The sequence below is a fragment of the Theobroma cacao genome, chromosome 3 (assembly GCF_000208745.1).
Source record: "Theobroma cacao cultivar B97-61/B2 chromosome 3, Criollo_cocoa_genome_V2, whole genome shotgun sequence".
NCBI lineage: Eukaryota > Viridiplantae > Streptophyta > Magnoliopsida > Malvales > Malvaceae > Theobroma > Theobroma cacao.
In genome coordinates this window covers 30,892,338-30,907,832 of record NC_030852.1, presented here as the reverse complement: position 1 = coordinate 30,907,832, position 15,495 = coordinate 30,892,338, and the positions used below count along the sequence as shown (strand labels likewise).

General features: G+C 34.5%; 1 protein-coding gene across 1 annotated transcript; it reads right to left on the bottom strand.

Moving 5' to 3' along the window:
• Positions 8,590-9,518, bottom strand: LOC18605955. Its single transcript, XM_018116939.1, has one exon. It carries the CDS (start codon positions 9,376-9,378, stop codon positions 8,776-8,778), a length of 603 nt encoding a protein of 200 aa, XP_017972428.1. The 5' UTR covers positions 9,379-9,518; the 3' UTR covers positions 8,590-8,775.

The following is a 15,495-nucleotide window of genomic DNA, read 5'->3' as shown; positions in this document are numbered from 1 at the left end:
CAATCGATCTCTCTCTCTCTCTCTCTCTCTCTCTCTCTCTCTCTCTCTCTTTCATAACGGTAGCACTACACATATTCTGTTATGACTGATGAGGGGGTGTTAGTGTCTTAGCCCTAATCATGATCGTTACTCCTCTAAATTCCATGGCTAATAATGATTTTGGCCGACAATTGATGTAACAACCACTTTATACTAACCTGCACTCGACATCTCATCTCTCCTTATCACCTTCCATCTTCTCGTTGTAGGTTGGGTGAGGTTGAAATTTACATTAATTAATATTAATCTACGCTATACTACTGACTGCATTCCATTTATATGATATTAGCTATCTTCTTTCTTCTTTTTTCTTTTACGACCAAAGTTGACAAATCTTCCCCTGTCGTTGTGGTTGTAAATGACGTGTATTGTGACGGCAGGGCGGCCTAATTAATTTTTTATGCATATATATATATTCATACAATTAGATCAGAGAAAGAATGTGATGATTAGGACGATTTATGATATATACCATCAGAGACCAAATGATTCTGTAAGGCAAAATCCTGGTAGGTGATGTTGAAGTTTGCATGAGAAGCAATCTTAAGTTTTAGGAAGTAGGAACCCCATGCTTATGCTTTTGTCAATTATGGTCTTCTTCTGACGCAATAATATCTAAGTTAGTAGCTTCCTAATTTAATTTCTTTTTATTTCCTCTTTTGTCCAAACGCTGTTCTTGTTTCTGTAGGGTATATCCCAGTACCGATTTGTAGAATTCTGCTACTGTATTAAATTCTAGTAGTTGAGCTATATGTAATTGAAAATTGTAATAGGTAAAACCTTTGGTTACCCATGAATGATTGTAGCTGACATAAATTGAGTCATTATTTTTTTAAAAAAAAATTGGTATTTTATTTAGAGAAAGGCTGGAATGCCATTAAGAGTCTTAAACTTCAGTGATAAAAGACTCCTTTTGACATAGACACAACTTAAAGAGTCTGAACTATACAATTATACAATACTTCGTAGCTGCCCACAAGGATTTTGTCAGCACCCACATGGAAAGCTAGGCACCAGAAAAAACAAAGGCTGCTCCTTCCTAGTCGACCCAAAGCCAGAACAGAGTGAATCCTCCCAAAGCAAGGCACCTGAAAAAAAAAATCCAGATGCTACAAAAATCAGGAAGAGTCATTAACTTTAATTTGGTAAAATCATAAGTAGATGGTGGAAGATTTACATCAGGCTGTACAAAGATGCACTAAAATGAATTTTTATTCGATAGCATTGTACTCTTCAAGCTATGAGACTATTCTTCTCACTTTTTGGCTAAGACTGAAAACACACACCCTGTCATCACCAGTTTCTAGTTAAACTAGTTTCAATTTAAAATTATAAACGAGTACAGTATATGATTATTTTTTACTCAACGACTAGACTAAAATAAAGAATATGACTCTCCCCATATCATTAATATTCTCTCAATTTCTACTGCATGTGGAAATTTAGCTTTCTTCTTTTCTTTTGTTTTTAGTGGTTAAATTAATTTTGAAATCTTTGATTTTATTATCATCAGAAAAGATTTGACTCGATGAATCAAGTGGCATGGCACTTTCAAAATCAAGCATAATACAGTACAAGTAAAATTAGCATACTATTTTACTAGGTGGAATCTTGTGATTACGAATCAACAACAGAGTTTTAACATTTGTTGAAGTCTTGGTGATGACATGTGGTTTTCAATGACGTCGGGGGGTTATGCTTGTCACATCGTCAAGTGAACATCCTAGACAAAAAAAGTGTACAAGACAAAGTTCCCTTATAACTTTACACAAGTAAAGTATTTTTTGCCGGATATGCATGTGTGTTCTAGAATCTATTGTATATATATATATATAAAAAAATAACTTCACCTTCGGTAGGGACTTTGCGTGGGAGATGCCATTACTAAGGAAAAGCATTCAAATTAATTAAAATTTCTTCGTAACAATATTGTGGGAGTCTTTCTTTTCTTTTAATTGCCTTTAATGACCTCCATAAACACCAGAGTGATGAGCTGTTTCTATGTTAAAGAGTCTTGAATGTAAAATTATTTGCTATTTTAATAAAGAACTTGTAATTAAGGCCGCTACTACGATTTGCCTGTTAAATTTAGGATAATGATTTAAAGATTGCAACTAAAACTGTTAATTTATTTTCCAAAAGAAAAGAAAAAAAAGTTGTCTGACTGCTAGAAAAAGATTAATTAGTTTGATGGCATGTTGAGCATTGAAGAACAATCAAGTGAATGATGTTACAATACATCTAAGTATTCTTATTTACATAAATAAATGGGCACGCGATTTTCAGGTTTTTTTAATTACAATATGCAAATGGAGAAAGAGATTCTGCAACCAAGCATTAAACCGATCATAGCAGCAGCAGCCCAACTGGGTTTGAACCTACCTTCAAGGCATACCGACTTATAGGGCATGTTTGGCGCTTAGATTATTTAGCAGATTTAGCAACCCAGACTTACACTTTTAACTTTTTTCTTATATAATTCATAGAAATTTTCCCATGGGGTAGAAACTAAAATTCATTCCTCAACTATCATTAACTACTTTTATATGAATGTTTTACTTGCTTCACCTTCTTTAAATAGATGTTAGAGATTAGAAAACTAATTATTCTTCAACCTCCTTAGAGTCAATAGCTAGAGTTGCAGATGATCAATCTATAATTCATCATCATGAACACTTCAAATTATCAAAAACCAATTACACAAGGAAAGGTTAACAAAAACTCAAGCTAGGCTTAAACTGCTCAGTGCTTACTTTCAGTTGGGTGCACGTGAAAAACAAGAAAATCTCTGCTCTTAGAGACTCTTTAACAAGTTAGTCTTCTAATAAGACACAGAAGAATTTTTTTTTTTGCTTTCCAGAAGTAACATCTAGCATGGCTTTGAGGAAAATACAGCACCAGTTAGGGGAAAGTTCACAGCTAGCAGGCAAGCAAGCATATAATTAAGGCCCCATTTTTACCAACCAAAAGTTTTGATTAAAGATGATTTAACAGCAACCACCACTCCATTTCCCGAAAGCTTCTTAAATTAAACAGCGAATTTTTTTGCTAAGCAGAATCTTGATAAAGCTGCTTTACACAAAAGTAGCATTGATAGAGCAATTATTATTGAATCATTTATTTACAGGTGAGGATTATAGACTAATGGGGGACCCTTTTTATGAAAAACATATGATGAGAGAACAAAACGCCTTGGCCTTTGGGGTATATACTGCCTGCTTTCACTATTAAACGGGCCACGATGGGTCTTTTTGCCAACTTGTTTTTTATGGTTCTGTTGTGTATATATGTATTTTCACATGGCTGGAGACACTGGCCTGGAATTGTTCTAGAAATCAGGTGGAACCCAGAAGAATGTCAAAATCTTACCTTTTGCTTTCTCTCTTTTCCTTCCGCCTATCGCGCTCTTGAATTACAATATTAATTTTCTACCATAAAAGAATATTGATCGACATCACTTCAGTCATCATCACGGAATGATCAAAGAAATTGATAACTGTTCATAAGGCTCCCCTGTGTTTTCCTGACTGAGCATGAACATAAAACAGTTGGCAATCTCTTCTTCAGTTTGTGGCAAGGGTAAGAGAATATCTGTGATGCCATATTACTTGTTCCTATCCTTATGGGTAATAAACCAATGAATGCCCGGTAGGAGTTATGTTATTGACAGGGGATGACATATTAATATGTTAAACTGGCTTTTGTATATGTGGAAAGATTCTAATCTTGTAAAATTACACATAATACCTTTTGCAAAATTTTAGAGGAACTCTCTGTTCTCTAATTGACGAAGACTCATTGAGTTTGAGCAATCACATCCATGTGCCATGCGTGTAGTAAATCCTTTTCATTTATGTATTTCACACATGCATAAAAGCAACTTGTAAAATACTACATGAATGAACATGATCAATTAGATATGCTTATTACAATTTGTGATTGCCCCCTTAACATTAGTCTGTAAGTGAAGTTGTAAGTAATCCATTACTCCAATGACAAATTAGACTCTGACAGGTTACTATAAATTCCAAGCAATGTGAACGAGAACGTTGAAGTTTCCTATGAAGGCGATGCAAGATTAACAATTAACCAATTCGGCAAAATACTCATTGAAAAGAGCTGGCAAAGACTAATCCAACAGGGTTAGTACCAAAATTTCGGCCATGTTTGCATAATTGGAAACCTAGGTTTATTGACGTGATGTAGGAACCGGCAACGTCCCCTTTGGACAAATTCCAATCTCTGACTTATTTGGACAAACAAGTTTATGCATAAAGGGATGGGACATGCTACACGTTCAGCTACAACATATATTGCACCGATCTCAACTCTGTTGTTTTAACTTTTTATTTTTCTTGAAATATTCGTAGTCAACACATATCTCCTAGACATGTATATAAAAACTCCATGTTTTCTGCTTGGTGGTAACAGCTTGATACTTTGGTCTTAATGCTTTTATGTTTATGATCTCCAGTGTAGAGGATAGATGCTTTGTTTCAGGCTGTATCTGTTGTGGGTTCGGGTTCGGGTTCGGGTTCCTGTCTGTAAATTGTTATTGTTTTATGGGTGCTTAAGCCTTATTTACTGTTACTGGGGTACCCCTAGGGGCCCTCGTTAGTTGCTGGATATAACGGTACAGTGTACCAGCAGGGTTTTCTTTTAAAATTATATCTTGGTTGGTTGAGTAAAATAAAAATAATAATAAATATAAAAGCCTGATGATTTATCAAATATATATATATATATATATTCATATTCGATATTTATTTTGTATTCAAATTAATATCGTATAATATTGTTTACCTTGTTAATTAAAATTTTGTAAGTCGAGGCTTCGTCAATCAATCTTGGCCGGGCCTAGCAGCTTTGATTGAGCTTCCCTTTTACATTACAAACCACAATTGAATTCTTCCAACTTTCAGTACATTTATTTTTAATGAAAAGCTTCATACTTTTTCCTCTTGGGGAGTATCAGTTCCAATCATTTTCTATATTGGACAGCCCAACCATAATTAGCTTTTAATGACCTTATGGTTAAGAGAGAAACTCAATTAATTGAATTGTACAAGTCAAGAGAGATATTAATGAAGCTTTTGAGCAATAGATGATGAAACCTTCAATTTGACGAGGATCAAATAAAACAATGATGCATATTTATAATTGATGAAGTGATTTAATCCCAATAGCAGACGCGGAGGTACAAATAAAAAATCAAATGAACTGAAAGTAATTAATTAAAAAGAAGAAAAAAAGATATGATCTTTAAACATCTTTATAGAAAGTATGATGTATGGATTAGAGGGAACAAAACTAAACATCATCTATATTTAGATGTGAAATTTAGTTGAGTTGAGTTGTCAATCTTATTTTTAATTTTTTCTTTTTTCTGGAGCCTATTTGTACAGACATTCATAGCTACAAACATGCAAGCGTGTATTGGTTCTTTTCCACCCATTTTCTCTGTAGGTTCAAACCCAGAAACCCCAGCCTTGAATTTGGCAAGAAGGGAGATATCATCAAAGGAATACCGTTGATCACTTGTGCAGTAGTTATAAGCTTATGATGACCATCAAGATGGCAAATTATTTGTTTGAAGCAATCATTTACCTCTCGTTCAATTTTCGCCTACAAGATTCGATAGCTCTGCTTTGTTGAAAGATAATGTGGAAGTTAACCATATATGATTTATTCAATGCAAGTAATTAATAATCAATTGGCACCTCGACAGGATGTTGAAATGAGGGTTGGTGGGCGCACACGTTAAAGGTGGCAAACAATTAACTTTTTAAACATGATACTTCTATTTTGGAGTGCCTTTTTCTAATTAAAATTTCTAGAAGGCTTGAGCTAGCTAGCGATGGTATGTTTGTTATAATGTAAGATCAAGCAAATTTGCATGACATGCATGTGTAATATTGCTTGGGGGCTTGGGCTACAAATTTTAATGCAATTAGCTAGAGATGCTAACCTGCATAATATAGGCACAGTGCATAGTTCTAATTAGAGATAATAACTCTCTCTCTCTCTCTCTCTCTCTCTCTCTCTCTCTATATATATATATATATATATATNACAGTGCATAGTTCTAATTAGAGATAACTACTCTCTCTCTCTCTCTCTCTCTCTCTCTCTATATATATATATATATATATATATTTATATAGGAAAGCAAGCCTACTTTGATGTAAATCATTTCAAGTGAGCCCTCAGGCTGGCCAGATATTCCTCTTTTTTTCTTTGCCTAATAATAATAAATCATTTCACTTTTGAATGAAGACAATTTAGAACATGCATGGCTTTTCATATCGTACATATTGATACATGCATGAAGTGACCAAATATTGTACAATCAAGAGAAAGAAAGAAAGATTCCGATGAGAGACAAGAAACGTAGAGGGTGTAGAGAAATCTAAATGCTTTTTCATGTGTTAAATTAATTTCGATAAATTTGTTTGAACTTTTCTGAACGTTAAGCAATTCTTTAGTTTTTTTTATTTCAACGACGAAAGGGAAACTTCATCCGGTGGCTCCCATTTTGAAACTATTAGAGTTTGTTCAGATAGCGCTGCCATTGTTGAAAAATTTGGATTTCCTCTCCAAATTGGTCGATCGCCCCCATTGCCCCACCATAGATAATGAAAAAAAAAAAAAGAAAGAAGAAAGAAAATTAAAGTAAACTTTGATGGTCCCTCGAGAAGTGAAGGTTGTGTTGAAAGGTAGCATGGTGGTTAGCTTCAATAAAAAATATATATATATCATCAGTGTCATGGTCATTGTAATTAAAATAAATCCTAGTGATTTTTCACCCTGATTAACCAACTAATGGAAGAGCTCGACGTGACGACGTAGGTCATTTTCGAGTCATGGAAGGATAAGCTCAAACTCAATCATGATAACGTTTTCACACCATTTATGAAATAGCATTGCTTGACTAGCAATTGCTCTCCTTAATTGAATTGTTTGTATTGTTAAAAAGAGTACGTATCAATGATATGCGGTGAAAAAATCAAGGGTTTCGATGAACCGACTAATATGCCAATTCCCTGTTGGTCCATTCATGAACTTCTGAGATGGGTTTAAATTAAATGGCATTCAATGTTTGTAATAAAATGGAGTAATGGGAAGCAGGTGTAGAAATTATGTACCAATAATGTTTTGGTCAAGTTCAAATTGCACCCAATCACTTTAATTATCACTCAATCAGAACCAAGACCTTCTAGGGGTGGGAAAAACAGGAATTGCTACATGTAATTTTGTTGCTCAATGTGACGCCCGTGTTGTCAAAGTGATTAGGAAAGTGACAACTTCAATTAATGATGCTGGATCTGGGCCTGAACATGGCAACCATGCTGTGGCCCTTTGAGTTTCGAGTTTTGTTCTAGCCCCATATATATGCAAAGGAATTTCAAGCACCTTGATACTGTCCAAAGCCCATTAACTACATAGGACAAAATAAGTTAGGCATTGATCATGTTTCAAAAGCTTGGGTCAGCATTTGGAGTTTTCCCGACTTATGCAGCAAGCAGCCCAAACTTGTGAAAATCAAAACTGTCCGAGTACCATCCTCCATCTTAACGCTGAGCCTCAACCTGGCCCAACATCCGTCTATTTGGAAAACCCTTTCAAGTGTTTTTTTTTTATAATTAAAAAAATAAGAATTTAAACTCTACTTTTTAAAAATAAAAATCATATATCAATCAGTAAGCCAAATGCTTAAATACCCTTTCAAGTTTAATACTTTAGAACTTATATATTTTATTTAGTTTTAAATCATAATTATATATAAAATATAAATGTTTTTAAATGTAAAGTTAATTATCTACAAAAAATAATCAAAATGTTTCAGTGATATATGAATAAAATTTTGTAATATAATCTATAAATTATTTCCTACTATTAGAATTAAGAAAAAGATTCATAAATTTTTTTAGTATTAATAAATATGATTATTCTCGTTAATCCAAAAAAATTTCAATATCTGCAGTTTTATATATATTATGTAGAACTGCCATCACATGCATCTATTTTGCATTATAGTTTCTGTTGTAGCCTCCCTTTTTTAAGTTTCTAAGGAGGCAAATATTATTGTCATTCTTTCGTGTAATTTTCTTTCTATGAATCTACAAATTCAAATTTGGAAGTCTTAAATTGCAGCATAGCTATTCAATTTTTGAACAAAACCAAAAGTCATAAAATTTTCTGAAATAATTAAATAAAGTGAAAAGATGATAATCAACTTGGTAATTGGTATATATCTTTAAATTGAATTATTTTTTTAAAAAAATCACTAATAAAACAATATATATATATAAAAGAAACGATGTAATGTAAAATCATTATCTTTGAGGAAGGGGCGAAACAGGTCAAGTTTAGGATCTTCGTTTGCCACAACTTTATTTGATCGAAATACTGATTTCATATTTGATACCCCAGGAAACGTTCGAATTTAGGTTAATATTAGGCATTAGCTGAACAAGGAAAAGGGATATTGAACGCATTACTTGCGTCTTAGGACCAAAATGGCTTACTTGCGAAAATGAGTAATCGATGTACTGTCCAGAAACCTATAAATTTGAGCATTAAACAGGGACAACATCAACCCCAACCAAAACAAAGGAAAAGATCAAATCAATACACCAAATGACATGTTCATACTACTATTTCAATTGTTTACATTGTCTAATGTCAAAACAAGGAAAAATAAAATGGGGGGAAAATTTGTAAGAAGCTGTTATTCTAGATGTCTAACAACAAGCCATCTTTGTTTGAGGAAGCGTTCCTACTGCTTGACAGACTCCATTGATCTGAAAATCCAACAGAAGTTGAGACCCCACTTCCACACTTGGCGACTGTCCTGACACTCTCAATCAATTCTTGAGTACGAGCTTCTTGAGACAAAATTTCCAACAGCTGTTCCGGGCTGATTACTAGCTTCACTTTCCAAAATCCTGCAGGCTTGTTGTACCTGGAGAAAACATCAGTATGGGACCTCTTCAGAGTCCCCTGATAATCACAGGACATCCTGTAAGGAGCAACGAGCGATGCTGGGATGCTGTTCGACCTGACATGGCCTTCTCGGACAATCTGGCCGCTATTACCTGAAGTGTCTTTGCCGTTAAGCGGAAGAAGATAGTATGATTTTCCAGGGAGGAGTTCTTCATGCTGAAAGAGTGGTTTCCAGAAGAGATCATGGCTTCGAAAAATGGCGTGCCCTGGGAATTCATCTGTGATGCTTCCTGCTGTTATTGGAGCAGAAAACTCCATGACTCCACCGCTTGAAGTTATGACTTTGATCACACCATCAGCTTCTCCCAAGCCTCCAAACAGGCAGTTTCCCATCCTCAGAGTAGTATTTCTTCTTTTTCTCCTCCTCCTTGTAATTGAGATATGGAGGAGTATTAAAAGGAGGGAAAGTTCTGGAGGGAAAGACAATATATCGTCGGTGGGATTCTTCTTTAGAGCTTCCTCAATCCTACCGTTGATAATACACATCCAAAAAAGCATAAAGAAAAGAGAAAAGAAATGCGACCATTATCAGTAGGTGCATTCTTGTTACTAATCCACATCAAATGTTTATTTTGAGTGGTCCAACTATTCATACACGGAAAGAGATGAGTTTTTTATTAGTGTTTGGTATAGTAACATGGGCAATAAACCATGCCTAATCACATCACCAGCAGCTCCTGGGAATAAAAAAGGCGCTGCTGAGCCAACTCTTCGATTCTTTGGGACCCATGAAGCAGGAGAATCCTATAGATCAAATTGGATATAAATGGGAAATGGCGCAGTTAATAATTTACAGGGAAGCAAAAAGCCATGGTCAATGAACGAGACCAGTCCATTCAAGCTTCTTTATCACTTTCTCTTTACAAAAATTTCGTCCCTTAACTTGACAGCTTTGGAACTTAAAGTAAATTTGAAAGAGACAGAATCACATCCAATCTGCGGGGTTAATTATAACATTATCAACTTTCAACAGCCCAAAGGAACTAGCAGGATTGGACAAATAACTTTTTATTGTTGGGCACCTTACTGTATAAATTACTTAGGGTACTTGTCCATCATAAACATTGAAGTTTTGTCAGTGTGAAGGGTTTATAAATGCAATTGATGGCCTTCAGTGCAAATTTAATCAGGAAATGACTAGGGAACTTCGGAAGAGACAAAAAAATAATGGCAAAGTTCCAGCAAGGAACAGAGGATAGTGGGAGACCACGGAATTTCTGGGAAGAGCCATTGGGCGTACTGTCGCACTCCACTACTTCTATGTGGTGTTTTTGGGCATTTGCCACTTGCAATTTGGCCGCAATCTTTCTTGGTTTCTAATGGTTAGCGAGCTTTGATCGTTACCAATCCAACAAACTTATTTCTTCCCCTTCAAACTGACAATAAATTAAGCATGAACTTTGACTTTTTTTCCATTATCATGTTCAGATGCAATTCACTTTATTAGGGATCCTATCATGAATAATTTGTTTTTTATAGTTCTTTTTGTTCGTTGTCAGAAAGTGGTTGATAAAGAAGCTGGGCACAAACAGAGAGTAAGAGAGGAAATAAATCTTAAACCAATGAAAAGGCATCTGCCATTATCAAAGCTAATACAGCATGGCAAACCCATTAGCATAACGTCAGATCCAAATACTTTATGTTGGGTATTTAGAACATTAAATAAATATAAATCAAACACGTACCTGAATATTGGAGAGTATCTAGTACAAATATTTTATAAGAGGGTCAGACGAACTACCACAAAATTGGGGGTCTTCCCATTTCTCTTTTTTATCCAGGACAAGAGGCCGGCTCTTAATGCCACAAATTAATCTAAATTAGGGCTTAAAGTGAAAAAGGTGTCTAATCTAGTTAAATATTATGTCCAACTGGCCTTCCCATTATGGAAACTAGTAATTTAATATTTACACACGAATGGACTTATATTAATCTACTCAATAAGAGTATATCAACCCATAAAACAAAAATAAATCAGGTATAACCGTAGAATATGTGGATCATTAGATTATTTATTCAACCCATTATACACATTAAAATCAATGAATGATCCATTACCAGAAGCCCAGCCTTGCAGATGGAATGCCTTGCACGTACATTTCCAGGCAAACAAAGAAAAATTCAAGTTTTTATTACTCCTACGATCCTTCTATATATAACTGGGAAGAAGAGGGTTTCAAATTTATCGTAAGAAGGGAACTATACATGTATTGACAGCAACTTACCAGGTCGACAGTGAAGGGAACAGAAAGTGTTACTCACTTCCCTCGGGGATGGTTTCAAGCAATGGTTGCCACCTTGTACAAAAATCGATTTTATACCGTCCTTCTCTGTGGACTCCCGCAAGCATTTCTTCTACTGACATCCGCTTGGAAAGCAATTCTCGAAGCTCTTGCTTTGTTACAAGCAGTCTGATTTTCTTACTGCCGCCATTCGTAGAGTCCTGTGGATAAGCAGATGTGATGGCAGGGCCCATGTGCCTTTTGCAATCTGTAGTAGTACTCTGGCTATCCGTTTCCGGAGGACTTGAAACCTTTCCAGGCTTGATCATAGCTTTCTCTTCAGAGCATACTTCTCCCTCGGATACATCACGGGAAGGCAAACAATTGCCCATGATTGGTTGAGGAACCCGAATGGAAAGGCATTTAAAAATAAAGAGATGAAAGCCGGTATACTGTTTATTAGTTATAGAGAGATGTGAGAAGTTTTAAGAGAACAAGTGAAGTGATTGCTTCACAGTTTTGATTAAGGGATTGTAAATGAAAGGCGTTGGTCTGTTGCGCCTTTCTATGTAATAGTTGTCAGCTTTCCCTGATGGGAGAACTCAAAGCTTATGAAAATTGTAAATGATAAACATGACGAGGATAAGCCTAAGGCTAGGCCTAAACTCGACGGCTCAAAACTAATCTAATTTCAAAATGCATGATTCATCTGGATAAGATAAAACTTTACTTGAGTTTTATTTTGCAAAGACTAAAGAGATAATTAAATTTGTTTGTAACAATATGTCAAATATATGACAAGATAATTATATTCCCCTTTGTTGAAAAATCTAGGAAAAAAGTTGGCCTTAAAAATGTATTGACGTACTCATGCATGTCAGGCTCTCATGCGTCAGAGTAACTCCATACGAAAATAAACTTTTCTGAACGAATCAGGGCGTTCAAGAAAGGGCTTTGCCTCGAATCATTTTCCACTTTTTTTTTTTTTGAATCTTTCTTGCATAAATGATTGACCGCAGCGTTTCTTGACATTTCCCTATTGAATGAATATGGTTAATTATTTATTGGAAACATTTGGACTTGGAATAAGTAAAGATTAGAAGAAGGATTTATTCAAATTAGTTAAGTTTCAATAAATACAATTAAAAAGAAGGATGAAGTAATAAAACGATACAGTGCTGGCGAGCAAAAGTTACGTTTGTTTATTGAAGTAATTATTTAAATCAACTAAATATTAATTAGCCTGATTTCCTGGCTAGTGAGCCTTCCCTTCCCCTCAAATTGGGGCCAATTTAGGTCCACCCTAAAGCCTTGGGGTTGGCCTCGCAAACCCAAGTTGGTTTTTCCTTTAGAGTACAAAATGCAATAAAACCTAGTTATTTTCCTTTTATTTGGCAGAGTAATTTTTATGAAGAATTATGTTTGATGTATTGATAATTTTTATTTTTTATTTTTTATAAATTATCAAATTATTGTTGGATCTGCTTCTTTGTCTCAATTGTGAATAAATTCAGCTCTTCAAAAATAATAACAATAAATCAAAATCTTTTTTTTTTCCCACATTTCTCTCTCCCTCCTTTTCTTCTAAATCTTTGTTTTCGTTTAACTTTTCGTTTTTGGTTTTTTAAAAAGCTGGAGTTGTACTGCTTTCACAGGGCATTACAAAAAACTATCCTCAATGGTTGTAGATGCCTTTGCAAAAACGAGTGGAGACTCCTTGTTCAAACCCAGTGACCCAATCAAATAGATTTAGAGCTTACAAAAACAGATCTTTTTTTTTTTTTATGAAAGATTGAATGAATTTTTATTGCTATTAAAATGTCAACCCAATGTGACCTGGGCTTTTAAATATATCCAGACATCTGAAACAATTTCAAGGCCAATGGCTCTGGAAATGCGAGATTTTGAAAACACATGATCCAGAGCGAGATTTTGAAAACACATGAGCAGACCATGAAAAGTTTATGTGGCACCAATTCCTTGTACCAGCAGGACAACACGAGGAGGAGGACCAAGAAGAGATAAAAAGAGAACAATGACAAGGAAGAAAAGGTGGGAGGGAGGAAACCGTGGTAAAAAAAAAAAAATATTTTTATTAATTAATATTTAAAAAGTATTTTTTATTATTAGAGTAAAATAATGAGATATTTTTAATTTTTAATCATAATTACACATAAATATATTAGTTGTTAAACTGAACATTCGGTCTCAAGAATATAAATACCGTTAACAAAAATTATAAAAATATTAAAATATTTTTTATTAATTTTAAAAATATTATTATATTTTTAAAAGTAAAAAAATAAAAGAGTAGAAAGAGGAGCATCGTCTTGTGCTCCCAAGGGAGGGGAGCACCAGTGCTCCACTGGGGAGCTCCGGTGTTCCCCAAATTGGGGATTTTTTTTTAATTAATAATAAAAATAATAAAATTATATAATAATAATTAGAAAATTTAATTAAAGGATAAAATTATTTTTTTTATTCTTACTACGTAAGTAAATTGACGAAAATGCTAATAATTGACTAACGATTGAATTTAAGTATCTAACGAAAAATATTTTTTTTAGATGAAATGTTTATTTAAAAAATTAATAAATTTATGTGTTACTTCGATCCAAACTTAAAAAGAATAAGAATATTTTATCTTTATTATTAAATTTTTAAAAATATTTAATTTGATCTTATTAATGAGATAACATATTTTTAGTGACTTGATTGTGCATAAAAGATATACATGACCAATATATCAAATATAGTCTCTTTATGTAGCATTTGGAAGGAACTATTGATAATTAATGCACATTATATACCATAAAAATAGCGGTGAGAGAATTCATATAATCTCTTGTACGTATGGGAGAATTCGTAGCTATGTAGGCTAGGAGCCAAGGGCCAGTCGTTTTTTTGATGAAGGGATTATGATCCGAAGATATATGTGTTTTTCTTTTTCTTTTCTTTTTTTTTGATAAAGGGTATTTGTTTCATTTGTAGCAATGATAGAGAGGTCCCATTATGCCCTGGAACACCCAGCACATCTCAGCTTCTGGCTGGCGGCCCACGCGTTTGACAAAACTCCAAGATGACGATCTTGACCTTATGATCGTTTTAAGGTTGAAAGCTGACACAGACTTGAAACTGTCGTGTTCCAGCAAGCAGGTGAGATCACGCGAAGATAGAGATAGCGACTTCTTTGGTTAAGGAGGACCATATCATTGACTCCCTCCCAAAAAAGAAAAGAATCAATATTAAGGGATTTAATTATACAGCATAAAGAATTTCTTTTGAAAATCGTTCATATGCATCTGAATTTTAAATTATTCTGATTATAATTTTCCAAAATTGAAAAAATCTATCCAATTGATACCTTCTTGACGTTGAGTTATTAATTAATGGTAAGTTTGTTATATGAACTCAATAATGAGGGTTGCTTTCTGGCCTCAATCCTCATAGAAATTCTTATTTTTGCCCCTAGAGGAAAAAATAAAAAACAAGAGACCGACTTAAGAGCCAAAGGTCAGCGAAGAAGGGTACTAGACTAGTATGAAGCAGGGAACTGGAATTTGGTTGCTCATGAATGTGATGAACGCGCTGGGGACCGCTCACCACAAGATAACAACTTGGTAGTTTTCTTTGGACGATGGAAATTGGAAATTTTGTTCAAATAGATCAAAAGAAATTTGTCGTCTCTCAGCGTGAATGCTTCTGTTGCGTATGGCTTTCGGCTACTGCATCGGCAATTAGTTCAGTTAAGCAATCTTCCATGATATTGATCTAACTTCTAAGCCCGGGGAAATTAACTCATGCCAGGCTTGGGTTATGGCGAATAGGGGTAGGGGCCAACTTGTAGGGTTTTGCCCAGCCTGCAATCCTTCTATCAAGCCTTCCTTGTCCCATTTCTTCTAGTCTCTAGTCTCAAATTGTGAAAGTAAGCTCTTCTTAATTAATTATATTTTTGTTTTTGAAAGGTAAATTCATTTCATCTATATCAGCTTTACAAAAAAACTACCATTATGTGCTAGTTGACACAAACATTGGACTCATTGTCGTCACATAGGACCTTTACAACAGAAACCCCACTTTTCATAATTTGTTGCATGTGAGATCAAGATAACCCCTTTTCCTATTGGCATCTCATGGCAACCGTGTGCGCCTTTGACACAATACATCCGTACAACGTAGATCCTGGCCTCAATACAATCACCAGAACATGTAGCCTACCATTAAAAAA

What these genes read in the sequence shown, in the direction of transcription:
- LOC18605955 (XM_018116939.1), bottom strand. Translation starts at nt 9,378, where the DNA reads ATGGGAAACTGCCTGTTTGGAGGCTTGGGAGAAGCTGATGGTGTGATC.